Source organism: Mus musculus, chromosome 18 (genome assembly GCF_000001635.26).
Source record: "Mus musculus strain C57BL/6J chromosome 18, GRCm38.p6 C57BL/6J".
NCBI classification, from domain to species: domain Eukaryota; kingdom Metazoa; phylum Chordata; class Mammalia; order Rodentia; family Muridae; genus Mus; species Mus musculus.
The window spans coordinates 36641308-36657846 of NC_000084.6; the positions used below are offsets into that span (position 1 = coordinate 36641308).

The 16539-nt window shown below is 38.0% G+C and overlaps 1 protein-coding gene across 1 annotated transcript in view; it reads left to right on the plus strand.

Annotated features, from left to right (window-relative positions):
• Ankhd1 (ankyrin repeat and KH domain containing 1) overlaps positions 1–16539 on the plus strand; it is a 98306-nt gene that overhangs the window by 80705 nt on the left and 1062 nt on the right. Inside the window, exons 24-32 of the mRNA NM_175375.3 lie at positions 270–386; positions 1619–1787; positions 2954–3407; positions 3798–3932; positions 5384–5533; positions 5824–7433; positions 12786–12959; positions 14116–14370; positions 15379–15527. Coding sequence (NP_780584.2) covers positions 270–386; positions 1619–1787; positions 2954–3407; positions 3798–3932; positions 5384–5533; positions 5824–7433; positions 12786–12959; positions 14116–14370; positions 15379–15527 — 3213 coding nt within the window. The remainder of the gene's footprint in view (positions 1–269; positions 387–1618; positions 1788–2953; positions 3408–3797; positions 3933–5383; positions 5534–5823; positions 7434–12785; positions 12960–14115; positions 14371–15378; positions 15528–16539) is intronic.

A 16539-nucleotide genomic window follows, 5' to 3' on the forward strand; every position in this document is an offset into this window, starting at 1 on the left:
ACTCAACTAACAATTTCAGTAATTTAGTGGGTTGAAAGCTAGTTTGGACTGAGCTGCTGTCTCAAACTTTTTTTTTTTTTTCTTTTTAAAGGTGTTCTCATTGTTATGAATGATTGATACAGAACTGAACTCAAGGTTTAATTTGATTTGGCCAATTTCTAGTTGTTGGAGGTTTGACTTATGGACCTTTCTACTCAGGTCTGCTTATATTGGACCCTTTATTATAAATTCGTTTGTGCTTATCTAATTGTACTTTGCCCTCTCTGCAGGAACTGCTGAAGAAGTGTCACCAATGTGTTGAGACAATTGTGAAGGCTAAAGATCAGCAGGCTGCAGAAGCAAATAAAAATGCAAGCATTCTCCTAAAAGAGCTGGATCTAGAAAAGGTGAGGGGGTAGAATGAGCTCCCAATTAGAAATCAAAGCTAGAGTAATTTGTTGTCTGTATAAATAGTAGTCTTTAGCAAAATATGATTAAAAGGTAATTGTTAGAGTTTCTTTGGGTATTTAGGGAAACCATAGCTTTGTTCCACAGCACTGTCTAGGATGTGTAAGACAATAGGAAAAGGTTTTTTGCTTTGTTTTGTTTTTAAGGTTTGTTTATTTTATGTATATGAGTACACTGTAGCTATCTTCAGACAGATATACCAGAAGAGGGCATCAGATCTCATTACAGATGGTTGTGTTGGTGGGATTTGAACTCAGGACCTCTGGAAGAGCAGTCAGTGCTTTAACCACTGAGCCATCTCTCCGGCCTGATTTTATTTATTTTAAAATTTAATTTAGCAATTTAGTTTTTATTTAGTAGTTTAGTTGAAGGTAGGATTTCCCTGTGTTATTTGGGCTTGCCTTGAGCTGTGGAATTATAGGTATATACCATCACATCTACTCTGATTTGATGTCTTGTCTGCCACTGCCCCAGGCTTAGCAAACATTCTACCACTGAGCTGTAACCCTAGCCTGATGGTTCATTTTTCAATTAGGTTGTTTGATCATTAGTGAATAATAATAGATATCTGTATATCTTAGGTATACATGTACCTTATCAGATAATATATATCTGGTTTTGGATCCTATATGTCATTTTTTACATCATTTATGATTATTTGAATTATATTTAATTGTGACACAAAATTTGTTTTTGTTTTGTTTTGTTTTGCTTTTAAAATTTTGAGATTGGCATCCATGGGAAGTAAAGGACAAATATGTCATTTCATTTAATGTTTTCAATTACTACATTATTGGGGCTGGAGAGATGGCTTAGCTTTAAGAGCACTTGTGTTGCACATGCAGAGAACTGGGATGCAGTTCCCAGCCTTTACATTGGTGGCTTACAACCATCCATAACTCTTAATTCTAAAGGATCCCATGCCTGCTTTTGACCTCCTCAGGCCAATGGTACATACTCAGGCAAAACACCCATACACAAAACAAATATAAAAAATGTTTTTAGCCGGGCGATGGTGGCGCATGCCTTTAATCCCAGCACTTGGGAGGCAGAGGCAGGCGGACTTCTGAGTTCGAGGCCAGCCAGAAACAGAGAAACCCTGTCTCCAAAAAAAAACAAAACAAAAAAATGTTTTTATATTATTAAATTAAATGATATATTTTATTTACAGTCAAGAGAAGAGAGCAGAAAGCAAGCTCTTGCTGCTAAAAGAGAGAAGCGAAAAGAAAAGAGGAAAAAGAAAAAAGAGGAACAGAAAAGGAAACAGGAAGATGAGGAGAACAAACCTAAGGAGAATTCAGAACAACCAGAGGGTGAAGATGAAGAGAATGATGAAGATGGTAAGAAATTGACTCATGAATTATGTATAAAATTATCCTCTGTTAGTAAACACAGAAGAGTAAACCTGTAATCCCATCACACAGGGTGCTGAGACAGGGCAATTGCCTTGAATTCAAGACCAGGCTAGCTACATAAAAAGTCCCTATTTCTAAATTAATAAGTAAAGTTTAAATTAGCATTTTGGGGGTACATTCCTGTTAAAGATTTCATTACTTTAATCTGGAATTGATAGTTGGCTTTTGTAGTAAATAATGCTAAGTGCTTTATAGTATAAACTAATAGAGAGAATGGGAAGATAAAGGCAAGCATGATTTGAAAACGTGGGGTGTTTTATTTTTTTGTTTCTTTGTTTCAAGACAGGCTTTCTCTCTGTAACCCTGGCTGTCCTGGAACTCATAGAGCTCCACCTGCCTCTGCTTCTGGGATTAAAGGTGTGTGTATGTGCTACCACTGCCCAGCTTCATGGAGTATAATTTAAGTTTTCCTGTAAAACACCTTGTATATATTAAACAAGTATAGTAAAAGGTTTACTAGTTTCCCTTCAGGTTCTCCTCTACTTCTAACTTCCCTGACTAGAATAATTCCTCAGTGAATTCTTAACTAAGGTTAAGGCTTAAAACCATGGAGGGTATACTTGTCAGTAGAGGTATTTAGAATTGTGCATCTCTTAAATTCTAGTTCCTTAATACTATTCCATATTTTTCCTGGAATCAAAGTATATTGTGGTTCTTTAATAGTTCATAGGACTTGAATTATCAATCTTCAGAATACTAATGGTAGGGCTGGAGAGAGAGCTTTGTGTTTAAGAGCTCTGGCTGTTCTTCTGAGAGCTCCTATCCCATTCCCAGCACACACATGGCAGCTCACAACATCTGCAACTCTAGTTCCAGGGAATCCAACACCCTCACACCGATATACTTGTAGGCAAAACATCAATGCACATAAAATAAGAATAAATAAAACTTTTTTTAAAAAGAATATTAATGGTATATATTTTATACAAATTTTACATCAGAATTCTCTAACAACAATAAATATTTCTTTTTTAGTGAAAAGGAAAATATGATCCAAAATATTGATTAATTATGAATTATTACATATATTCTATCATTATTTGTTTTGACATCTTTGGCCCTCATTGATTTTTTTTTTTAAATAATTTCAGTGGAGCAAGAAATTCCCATAGAGCCTCCGAGTGCAACCACCACTACTACAATTGGAATCTCTGCTACATCTACCACGTTTACAAATGTATTTGGCAAAAAAAGAGCCAATGTAGTGACAACCCCCAGCACCAATCGGAAAAATAAGAAGAATAAGACAAAAGAGTCCCCTCCCACAGCGCATTTAATTTTACCTGAGCCACATATATCTTTAGCACAACAAAAAGCAGATAAAAATAAAATAAATGGAGAGCCTAGAGGTGGCGGCGCAGGTGGAAATAGTGACTCGGATAACATAGATAGCACAGACTGCAACAGTGAGAGCAGCAGTGGTGGGAAGAGCCAAGAGTTCAGTTTCCCTGTGGATGTGAATCCCGCCAGTGACAAGAGGTGCTCCACAGTTGTCAGTTCTCAAGAGGAAAAGGCAGTTACCACCACTTCCAAGACTCAGACACGGTAAAGATGTCTATTTTGTTAACTCTTTATTCACTGTTCTTATTTCATGCCTGGCATAACATTTTACAGTATGTTATCTAAGTACAAGTTGTATTAAACAGTTCCTTAATGTTATCTTGTCTCTGTTGTCTCTGTCCTCTTAACCATGTTTTCATTGTAAGATTACTGGGTATTTTATAAGATTCTTAGTTTAAAGCTTTGATTTTAGTTAACTGTTAATTTTACTGAATAACCCATTTTGATATTAAAATAGATGGTTGCTTATTTTGTTCATTTTCTTGTCTTGATTATTTAACGTATCAAACTTCAAAAAATATTTCATTATAACTTAATCTATGTAATCTCTTGAATTTTTATTTATTGTTGAACTCCATAATTGCATTTTCTCAGCCTTGATGGTGAAGTAAATTCCATGTCAACAAGCTACAAATCTTTGCCATTAAGTTCTCCAACCATGAAACTGAATCTCACTAGTCCTAAAAGGGGTCAAAAAAGAGAAGAAGGGTGGAAAGAAGTTGTTAGAAGGTAAGTAGAATTAATCCTATCTGTTGGCTTTTTTTTTTCTTTCTTTCTTCCAAACAGGGTCTCATTAGGCTTTCCTGGCCTGTCTAGAACTAATCAGTAAACCAAGATGTCCTAAAATGCTTAGCAGATCTCCTCCTCTGTCTCCCACGTGTTGGGATTATAGCAGTATGCCACCACAGTGGCTTTTTGTTTTACTTTGTTTTGTTTATTTAGCATTGATTCAGCCCAGGCTGATCTTAAATTTGATAGACAGCCAAGTCTAACCTTAAGTTTCTTATCTACTTGTCTCCACTGTCCAAATACTAGGATTACAGATACATATCACCATGCCTGGCTTAAAATTCTTTATCTTTTATGATATAGCTACCTGTTTAATTAATTTGAATGTAACCATTATTATAAAGTACAACACTGGGAGCTGGAAAGATGGATCAGTGGTTAAGTGCACTGACTGCTCTTCCAGAGGTCCTGAGTTCAAATCCCAGCAACCACATGGTGGCTCATAATCATCTGTAATGAGATCTGATGCCTTCTTCTGATGTATCTGAAGACAGCAACTCTGTGTGTGTGTGTGTGTGTGTGTGTGTGTGTGTGTGTGTGTGTGTGTGTGTGTGTGTGTGTGTGTGTGTGTGTGTGTGTGTGTGTGTGTGTGTAATTAATTTTAAAAAGTACAATACCATACTTAAATACACAATATGATAAAAGAAAATTAGAAACAGTACATAGAATTTGCATAACAAAGTAATGAATCACATTTTATGTAGGCCAAACTTGAGACTGTTTAAAAATTGCTAAATATGAACTGTTCATGGTTTAAAATTACAAGCTAACATATATTACTCAGTGTTTTGTTTTAAGACAGGGTTTTACTGTGTGGCACTGGGTCACCTGGCACTAACTATGTAGACCATGTTGGCCTTCATTGAGATCCAAATGCCTCTGCCTCCCAGTGCTGGGACTACAGGTGTGTGCTACCACCATTCCTCGTCCAGTAGTATGTATTTTTGTTTTTAGTTTAGAAAGAGAAAGCATGTTAGTTGCAGATTAGTCGACTTGTGATATTTTAAGCAGATTAAAATGCTCACATTATGAGTCACTAAAGAGGATGTTTGTTTGTTTGTTTGTTTGTTTGTTTGTTTGTTTTTAGACAGGGTCTCAGTATGTAGCCCCAACTGTCCTAGAACTCACAATGTAGAACCAGGCTGAACTCAGGCTTGTACACCACACCCTGCTTAGGATTTTTGTTTTAAATGACATTCTAGTTTGTAATCTAATTTTCCTCAACTAAATTTAATATAATAATTTCTAAAGTAAGAATTTAATTATTTTAGGTTCAAGAATATTATATAAAATTTCATCAACATACTTAGACATGTTTAATTTTATATTCCAATATTTATTATTTAAAGCCATTTGATTTCATAAACTCATAGGTAGCCTTCATTTTCTAGGTCAAAGAAATTATCTGTTCCAGCCTCAGTGGTGTCGAGAATAATGGGAAGAGGAGGATGCAACATTACAGCAATACAAGATGTTACTGGTGCCCATATTGATGTGGATAAACAAAAAGATAAGAATGGAGAGAGAATGATTACAATAAGGTAACTCTAAAAATAACATTACTAGTTCTGGATCAAAATTTTATAAGAGGAATACTTCAAGTCGTAATTTTATTTGAAAGTTGGGATATAGCTCAATGATAAATTGCTTGCTTAGCATATATTAAGCCCTAGGTTCAACTCCAGAAAAAAAAATTTTTATATGATTGATAAAATTTTCTAGAGATAAAACCAAATCAAAATGTATTGAATGAAAAAATTTTTTCAATGATTAAAAAAAAAAGTGTGTTGTTGTTATTTATATTGTTGGTCTCATGTCATTTATTTTCCAGGGGTGGTACAGAATCAACAAGATATGCAGTTCAACTTATCAATGCACTTATTCAAGATCCTGCAAAGGAACTAGAAGACTTGATTCCTAAAAACCATATCAGGACACCTGCCAGCACCAAGTCCATTCATACAAACTTCTCATCTGGAGTAGGCACCACAGCAACTTCCAGCAAGAATGCATTTCCCTTGGGTGCTCCAGCTCTTGTGACATCACAGGCAACAACATTATCTACGTTCCAGCCCACTAATAAACTTAGTAAGAACGTGCCAACAAATGTACGCTCTCCTTTCCCGGTGTCTCTTCCCTTAGCTTATCCTCATCCTCATTTTGCTCTCTTGGCTGCTCAAACTATGCAACAGATTCGGCATCCTCGCTTACCTATGGCACAATTTGGAGGAACCTTCTCACCTTCACCTAACACCTGGGGACCATTCCCCGTGAGACCTGTGAATCCTGGGAATACTAGTAGTTCTCCAAAGCATAATAATACAGCCCGTCTACCTAATCAGAATGGGCCTGTTTTACCATCAGAATCTCCTGGACTGGCTACTACCGGTTGTCCTATCACTGTCTCTTCTGTAGTTGCTGCCAGTCAGCAACTATGCATGACTAATTCCCGGACTCCTTCATCCGTCAGAAAGCAGTTGTTTGCTTGTGTGCCTAAGACCAGTCCTCCAGCAACAGTGATTTCCTCCGTGACAAGCACTAGTAGTTCCTTGCCTTCTGTGTCTTCCACATCTATCACTAGTGGACACGTTACCACCACATTTATGCCTGCACCTACTCAAGTACCACTTTCTTCACAAAAGGTGGAGTCTTTCTCTGTCATACCGCCTCCCAAAGAGAAAGTGTCCACACAGGACCAGCCCTTGACAAACCTATGTACACCATCTCCAGCAGCTACCAGTTGTAATAGCTCTGCCAGCAACACCTCAGGAGCTCCAGAGGCTCATCCATCCAGTACCCCTCCTCCTCCTCCGGGTAATACACAAGAGGAGGGACAGCCGTCCAAGGCATCTGATTTAAGTCCTGTGTCAATGCCTTTTGCCTCGAACTCAGAAACTGCTCCATTGACTTTGGCATCACCCAGATTGGTTGCTGCTGATAATCGGGACACTGGTAGTTTACCTCAGTTAACTGTACCGGCACCTCGAGTTTCTCATCGAATGCAGCCCAGAGGTTCTTTTTACTCAGTGGTACCAAATGCAACTATGCACCAGGATCCCCAGTCAATTTTTGTTACCAATCCAGTTCCTTTAACACCACCTCAAGGTCCACCGGCTGCAGTGCAGCTTTCCTCAGCTGTGAACATTATGAATGGTTCTCAAGTGCACATAAACCCAGCAAATAAGTCTTTGCAACCAACATTCGGCCCAGCCACACTTTTTAATCACTTCAGTAGTCTTTTTGATAGTGGTCAGGTGCCAGCTAACCAAGGGTGGGGAGATGGACCTCTGCCCTCAAGAGTTGCTGCAGATGCCTCTTTCACTGTTCAGTCAGCTTTCCTGAGTAACTCTGTACTTGGACACTTGGAAAATGTGCACCCTGACAACTCCAAAGCACCTGGCTTCAGACCACCGTCACAGAGAGTTTCCACTAGTCCAGTTGGTAAGTCATTAAGTATTATTGTAACTAAATATGGGGCTGTCAAAACTCACCTTCCAAGCTAATAGGCACTTATTTTGTACCTAATACAGTCTAACTTTACAGAAATAATGCTTTTTAATTAATGCTGCTTAAATGCAAAAATTGCTATATGTAAATTACATAAAATAAGCTATTTATTCTGTACCTAACAGGAAGGCATTTATACCTTATATTGATCCAGGTTTTTGGAAGTTGATGTCATAATAAAAAGAATTCATGGCGTCAGGCAGTGGTGGCCCACGCCTTTAATCCCAATACTTGGGAGGCAGAGGCAGGCAGATTCCTGAGTTTGAGGCCAACCTGGTCCACAGAGTGAGTTCCAGGACAGCCAGGGCTACACAGTTCTCTGTTTCTACCCTGTCTTGAAAGCCCCTCCCCACCCCCCAAAAAAAAAGAAAAGAAAAAGAAAAAAAGGATTCGTGGCATAATTCTGGACTGGCTACTACCGGTTGTCCTATCACTGTCTCTTCTGTAGTTGCTGCCAGTCAGCAACTATGCATGACTAATTCCCGGACTCCTTCATCCGTCAGAAAGTAGTTGTTTGCTTGTGTGCCTAAGACCAGTCCTCCAGCAACAGTGATTTCCTCCGTGACAAACACTAGTAGTTCCGTGTCTACCACATCTGTCACTAGTGGACAAGTTACCACCACATTGATGCCTGCATCTATTCCTCAAGTACGAATTCAAATAGACTTTTTAAAACTAAAGTGATTCTTTGTTTCTCTGACTGAAAACGTTAGCACTGCATGCTGTTTGGGTGCTGCGCCATCGTTCATAGTACTTTATTACATTAATGCTGCTCAATGGCACTTCTATTAGATGAAGCTGCTTAAAAGAGATTCTGGCCATGTGCTGACTTTTTTTTTTCATAGAACAACTTTTTTTAATATTTATTTGTTTGGACATATCAGAAAAGGGCCATTACAGATGTGAGCTACCATTGGTTGCTGGGAATTGAACTCAGAACTTCTGGAAGAGCAGTCAGTACTCTTAACCACTGAGCCATCTCTCCAGCCCATGTGCTGACTCTTAATAGATTTTTTTTTTTTTTGAGACAAAGTCTCATTCTGTAATCACACTGGCCTTAAACTTGTAGTAGTATTACTATATCAGCCATAGAGTGCTGAAATTACAGGCATTAACGACTGTGTCTGGCTTTGACTTCTTAACTTAGAAATTAGATGCTCCTATGAGTGGAGAAGGGGCTCTCAGAGCTCCTTACACTTACTTCTCTCTATTGGCAACCAAAAGATTCTAAGAGAGGGGTAGGCATAGTATCCAGTTGTACCCACTGGTGAGCCTACCAGGCTCAGATGGTTCCAAATGCAGGGTCATACAGATGGCATTAGTAAAATTCTTTAGGACCCTAAACAAAACCCTGTAAATATGGGAAAGATTTGTAAAGAAGAAGGAAGATTGGCAGAGGTACTAGTAAAATAAATGATTGTCACAGGAGAAAGTAATCGGAATATAGTGTGTGTGTGTGTGTGTGTGTGTAAAATTGTCAAAGAAAAAAATAACAATTATTTGCTGACACATTAGAAAAAACATAGGCTGGAAACCAATTTTGGCTTGAAGATATTTGAAAGAGGAAATCTATTTTGCGGAGAGTAAGAGCAAAATTTTAGTCCAATATGTGCTAAACTGAAAAATAAGAAATTCTTATGTGTCTGAAATTCAGAACATGGGGGGAAAATAATATCATTTGAGAGCTAAATAGAGTAGCATACATCTGTAATTGCAGTACTTAGGAGGCTAAAATAGAGGGAATCACACATTCCAGGCTAATCTGAACTACATATCAAGATCTGTCTTAATTGGAAATGTGGGTGTTAGAGAGAGCTGCTAAAAGCACTGGTTGTTCTTACAGAGGACTCAGGGTTCAATTTTTACCTCCCAAGTAGCAGCAGCTCACAGCTGTCTATAATTCCAGTGTCAGTGGATCCAACACTCTTTTCTGGCTTTTACAGGCACTAGGCATGCATATGCATACATACAGATAGAACACCCATAAACCTAAAATATATAGAAAAACTCATTTAAAAAAAACAAAATAAAGATAAGTAAATCATTTTAAAAAGAAAAGAAACACTGCTCACTGTTGAGGCCTTGGGAGATGTATCAGCTGTTAAGAGCAATTTCTGCTCTTCCAGAGGCCCTGGTCTAAGTTCCCAGCACACATGTCATGTGCCTCACAACTGCCTATAGTAATTCCAGCTCCAAAAGATCTGAAGCCCTCTTCTGAATTCAGGTGCACATACACAGATACACAAAAACACATTGTGAAAAATAATTGTAAAGAAGAAGCACTGCTGCTGCTCAATATTTTTCTTCCTATTGCAAAACTGCTCTTTAGCCCATGACACCCTTTTGCTAGTTGTACAATACTAATTTATGTTGTTATGGATATGGTATAGCCTTAAATTTTATTTCAGATATGTTTAGATTTACTTGTCTTTTCGGCAAAACAGAACTTATTTTTCAAATAGAAATACAGCTTTGTAAGACTATTGTTTAAACTATTGTGTACATTTTTTTAATTTTTTGAGGTAACCATCTATTATGACTTCATTTTGGGAATCTAGTAGAAATTTTCAGAATTCCCAGTGTGAAAGAAAAACTCAGTGTTAGTGATAGAAAATATTTTTCTTTGACTTTCCTTATGGGGAGAAAGTTGGGGGGCAGTGTATGCACATACACCTGGAGGCTGGGGATAAATGTCAGACGCCGTCCTCAGTGACTCTTCAGCTGTTCTTTCATTTTTTATTTATTTTTTATTTATGCGTGCATGCATACATATGTGCCTGCATGCCACTGTTCTCAGGTAAGAAGAGCGTCAGATTCCCTGGAGCTAGAGTTACAATCAGTTATGAGCCACCAGACACACTGGGGACCAAACTCGGGTCCTGAAAGAACAGCAGAGTGTTCTTAACCTCATCTCTTCTGTCCTTCTTCACCTTACATATATTTTATAATGTGTGTGTGTGTGTGTGTGTGTGTGTGTGTGATGTATGTCTGCATGTAGACACTCAATAGAGCATAATGTGGAGGTTAGAAGACATCTTGCAGGAGTTAGCTTTCTTTCCTCAACATAGGTTCCTGAGATTAAAACCTCAGATCATTAGGCTTGATGGCAAGGCCTTTGACTGCTGGCCCATGTCACCAGTCCTTCTCTAGCCTTATTTTTTGAGACAGGATTTCTGACTGAACCTTGATGTCACCAACCTAGCTAGACTGGCTAGCCAGCAACCCCCTGTGCTCCTCCTAATTCTGCCTTCCCAGTCTAGGGTTATTGTGTGCATACAACTGAGCCTGGGTACTTGGGATCAAATTCAGATATTCTTGATCATACAGCAGTTGTTTTACCAATTGAGCCGTTAATCCACCCCCAATTTAATACTCTTTAAATGGACATATGCATTACATACCAAAGGTGTTTTCCTTAATAATGGAGAAATCAAATTGTTTAAAAGTATCTTCTTAAGGTTTGTTTGTGTTTGTTTTGTTTTGTTTTTGTGGGTTTTGAGACAGGGTTTTTCTGCAGCTCTGGCTGTCCTGGTGCTTTTACTCTGTGAACAGGCAGGCCTTGAACTCAGAGATCCACCTGTCCTTGCCTCCTGAATGCTGGGTTTAAAGGCGTGCACCATCACTGCCTGGCAAGATTATTTTTGATAAGTTTTTATTTTGATGGTAACAGTTTTTTTGGCTGGGCATGAGGGCATATGTCTGTAAGTATAGCACACCTGGGAGGCAGAGGCAGGTAGAGTTCAAGGTTACACTGGTCTATATAGTGAGTTCCATCCAGACCATTCACCAAAAAAAAAAAAAAAAAAAAAAAAGGCTGGAGAGATGGCTCAGCAGACAGTTTAGAATTATTATTGCTCCATCCATAGCTGCTTACAGCCAGCCACCTGTAACTCCAGTTTCAGATTCAACATTCCCCCCACCCCACCCCCCCAGACAGGGTTTCTCTGTGTAACCCTGGCTGTCCTGGAACTCACTCTGTAGACCAGGCTAGCCTCAGAAATCCAGCTGCCTCTGCCTCCCAAGTGCTGGGATTAAAGGTGTGCGCCACCACCGCCCAGCTCCCTTTTTTTTTGAGACTGTGTCTCACATCTATAATTATGACTGATCTGGAACTCAGAGAGCCACCTGCCTCAGACTACCTAGGGCCAGAACTAAAGTGTGTGCCACCACACCCAATGACCTCGGAGGGCACTAGGAAGCATACATACATGTAGGCAAAAGATTAATACACATAAATAAAATAAATTAAAAAAAAATTTAAACTATTAAATATAAAGTCGGACATGGGTATACCTACTTCTTTGCTGGCAGATGGCCCGTCACCACCATACCTAAACTTAATCCCCAGAAAACACATGGTAGACTGTGAGAACCAACTTGCGAATGCATGGTCTCCTCATATTTATGTGGTATGCACATTAAAAAAAAAAACAAACAAACAAACTTAAAAACAAAAAGTACTTATGACCCAGAAATGAGTACTTATCTATATTTTTCTAAAACATTGTCTCATATTCTTAGTACTTATTAGGAAAATCAGTGGCATTTAAGAAAAGTGCTAAATTGAGATTTATACAAACTAATAGAAGCTTGATATAGTTTGCAGTTTTGGGTTTTTTTTTATTATTATTTATTATATGTAAGTACACTGTCTTCAGACACTCCAGAAGAGGGCATCAGATTTTGTTACGGATGGTTGTGAGCCACCATGTGGTTGCTGGGATTTGAACTCAGGACCTTTGGAAGAGCAGTCGGCGCTCTTAACCGCTGAGCCATCTCACCAGCCCTAGTTTTCAGTTTTTATTTATGAAAATACTGAAATTAATGTTATTCTAGTAGGCTTTTTTCTTTTTTTGTGAAGAAAGAAACATTGCTAATTTTTGTTGTCTACCTTCATTGGAAAGTGCGATAGCTTTGTAAATTACTAGCTATACTTAAAGGTTTTCCTCAAAAGAGATGCAGACCTTATTGGGCAAATAGCAGGTAGACAGATACATTATGGTCTCATTTTATGTTTCATTCAGTAACAAAAGCCTGAAAATTTATCTAGGACATACTTCAGATGGCTTCCATTTTTAAACGTTGTGCTCACTTTCCTATAGAGAGATTGGGTGATATTCTTCTAATTTTAAAAGATTGGTTTTGGCAATAAAGTATCACATACATTTTTCTCTGATTTATGAAAAATTAACTACATGTTTCTTTATCTTGAAAACAAATATTAATAAATGTTTTCCTGTTTTAAAGCCTTCACTAACTAGATATCTTGGACCTGTTTTATTTCAGGGTTGCCATCTATTGACCCATCAGGCAATTCCCCATCTGCTGCTGCTCCTCTGACAAGTTTCTCTGGCATACCAGGGACAAGAGTTTTTCTGCAAGGGCCAGCACCTGTCGGCACTCCTAGTTTCAACAGACAACATTTTTCTCCCCACCCTTGGACAAGCGCCTCAAACACATGTAGGAATACTAGAGAAACTCTTTCCAAAGAATCTTGAATAAGTTGTTAAGCCATTTGTTTCAGGGTACAATGTAGTGTTTTAGTAAAATAAGCATTATGCAGATACCAACGTTTTATATATGATCAAACCAAAAATGTTCCATTGGGACTTTGGATCAAGAATTGGTAATATACTTTGTAGTTTACAAAGGCCCCTGTAAGGGCCGTGTTGTGAAATTTCTCAACTTTGAAAAGAAGTTGACTGTAGGTGGTCATTCTGGTATGACTTCACACTTATTTTTGCATTTTATGAATGTATTATTGTCCTTTATTTTCACTTATTTCAGTATTTAGAACATGTAAATTATTTGGTGTGATTCATATATATATTAATATATTATATATATATATCAAATATATATATAATATCCCCCCCACCTCGTTCTAGGAATTGAACTGGGCCTTGCACATAATTAGGCAAATTCTTTAGCACTAAGCTACAGTTACAGCTACTGCTTTGTTTGTTTTGTAGTGAAATAGTTCTTATTAGCTGTTTATTCCCTTGGTTTTTGAGATAAGGGTTTTCTATGTAACCCTGGCTATCCTAGAACTTACTAATTAGACCAGACTGAACTCAGACTCACAGAGATCGGTCTACTTTCAGAGTACCATGATTATGGCATGTAGTACTGTGCCTGGTCTGAATTAGCCTTTGTGACAAAGAAAACTACATGTATTATCTAAGTCCATTGATGAATCACTCAATTTCTATCACTTAACATTTAGCTTCTCTTCCATATGGAAAAGTGGGGGCTATAGAAATGGAAAGAATTAACAAATGCACAGATGTTTTCCAAACAGTAATCTAAGTACCCTTTAAACATCCATCAGTAAATGTAAGTTGTGATTATATTGTTAGAGGATTATTTAGTAAAATAGTAAATTCTTTTCTAGCTTTGTCCAATTCCACTGGAGAAAAGTCTTACAAGTTCGTTATACTTAACTTCAGGCAGAAGTAGTCTAAACAGTGGTTATAGAATTTGATAATTTAAATTATCCTTTTAAATGAACTTTTCTTTACAGAACCTATGTTGTTGGAATAGGTCTTTACAAGGTTTCTCATATTCCTTTAGTTTTTATATGTAATAAAACAATAGAGAAATATTTTGCCACCAGGTGACTCTCCTATTCCATCTGTTTCTTCGGGATCATCTTCACCTCTTTCAGCCACTTCAGCACCTCCAACATTGGGCCAACAACCAAAAGGAAACAGTGCCAGTCAGGATCGAAAGATACCTCCTCCCATTGGAACAGAGAGGCTGGCCAGGATTCGGCAAGGAGGCTCTGTTGCACAAGCACCTGTAGGGACCAGTTTTGTTGCTCCTGTTGGACACGGTGGGATCTGGTCATTTGGTGTCAATGCTATGTCAGGTACAATTATCTTACCCTCTCTGTCAAGACATTTTGAGTAAGTTATTAGAGTTTGCCATTGAAACTTAAAGTAGGGGAAGAAGGGCTGAGGAGGTGACTCATGGATAAGAGCATTCCTTGCTCTTTGAGAGTAAATGACAGTTCACAATTGCCTGTAACCCTAACTCCATGGCATCTGATCCTTCTGCAGACCTCTGTGGCCTCCTGCATGCAGGTGGTATACATCCGCATATACTTGGACATGCACAAGTTACTTAAGTGTGTGTATATTGGTACACACATATAATACCAGCACACAGGAACCATAGACAGTAGGATCACCAGTTCAAGACCAGCATGAGTTACACAGGAAGTTTTATGTCCCACTTGTGCTGTTACACAGTGACTAAAGATACAGCCCAAAAGTAGAACACTTGTCTTGACTACATAAAGCTATGGGTTGTCTCTCTAATAGCAGCACATAGAAGGAAAAAAACTTTAGTTCTTTATGGCATACAGACACAGCATACCAACGTGTAAAAGAAGAAGAAAAGTCCTTTTTCTACACTTAACATTCAGTGAAAGAAAGGTATTTATATTTCTGAAGGATTCATGTCTAGAATGTTTTTGAGGCAGTATATTGAATTTATCAGGAGTAAAAGATTCAGCTGGACATGGTAGCTCAGGAAGCTGAGATAAGAGTATTGACATGAGTTCCAGGCCAGCCTGGACTACCAGAGTGAGTTCTTTTCTCAAGGAGAATATGACTCAGCATAATTCCTCTCTTAAGGATTCCAGTGCAGAATAGGATGATTATTTGAGTTCTTTCAGATAATGAATTGGGAATATACAAGGCTATTCACCTATTTTTCTAGGAACTTGTTTTGTGTATTTGATTGATTGGTTGTGGCTTGCCAGACTGTGATAAATGTTCTTGGAACTCTTGAGGATTATTTTGATATAAAAAAGTAATATTTTATTGTTTTACCTAAATAAATAGCCAACACAGTTTTCAATTCTCTTTTCTAGAAGGCTTATCAGGTTGGTCACAATCTGTTATAGGAAACCATCCAATGCATCAACAGTTATCAGACCCAAGCACATTCTCCCAGCATCAGCCAATGGAGAGAGATGATTCAGGAATGGTAGCTCCCACTAACATTTTTCACCAGCCAATGGTAAGCGGCTTTGTGGATTTTTTTTACAGTGAGTCAACATGTGTCATTGTAACTTTGATACACTGCCAGACACTATAGTCACTTGTTAAGGAACAGTTTGTGTGGAAACCCTTTTTTTCTAGTACTGTCAGGTCTTCTGTTCAGTTTTAAGAGTGGGAACTACTGTACTTTGTACAGTACTTTGCCCTCTGTTGTCCTGAAGATATCTCTATCCTTCTAAAGAGATTTGAGTTCTGCTTTGCTTTCTGTGCCACACATTTGAAGGAGGCCTCTACCCTCTAAAGAACTGGCTATAAAATTTGGTTTTCTTTTGTGCTCTTTCAGCTTCCTGGCTGCGTAATAGCCTGATTATAGTTGTAAACATTGTGAAAAATTACTTTTTTGTTGTTGTTGGGTTGTTTTTGTTTGGTTGTCTTTTTCTTTATTTTATTTTTGTCTTTTGTTTTTGTTTTTTTACGGTGGGTTCAGATAGGGGCTTGAGACAGAATTTCTCTGTGTAGCATTGGTTATCCAGGAACTCACTCTGTAGACCAGGCTAGCCTTGAAATCAGAGATCCACCTGCCTCTGTCTCCTGAGTACTGAGTTTAGAGTGTGCACCACCATCTCCTGGCTTCTTTTCTTATTAGTATAAACTTATTAGTAAAGCTGAACTTGGGGGCTGGAGAGACACTGACTGCTCTTCCAAAGGTCCTGAGTTCAATTCCCAGCAACCACATGGTGGCTCACAACCATCTGTAACGAGATCTGGCGCCCTCTTCTGGAGTATCTGAAGACAGCTACAGTGTACTTACATATAATAAATAAATAAATAAATAAATCTTTTTTTTCTTAAAAGCTGAACTAGGAGAAAATATAGTATATTATATTTTCATCTAGTGTGGGGAAAGTTCCTGGTAATTTTGTATTAGATTACTTTTGGTTTTATTTTTTGTGTTTGTTTTTTTGTTTGTTTGTTTTTCTCCTCTCTTATTGAAAAATATTGCAAATATAGATGAAACACTTGATTCTCCA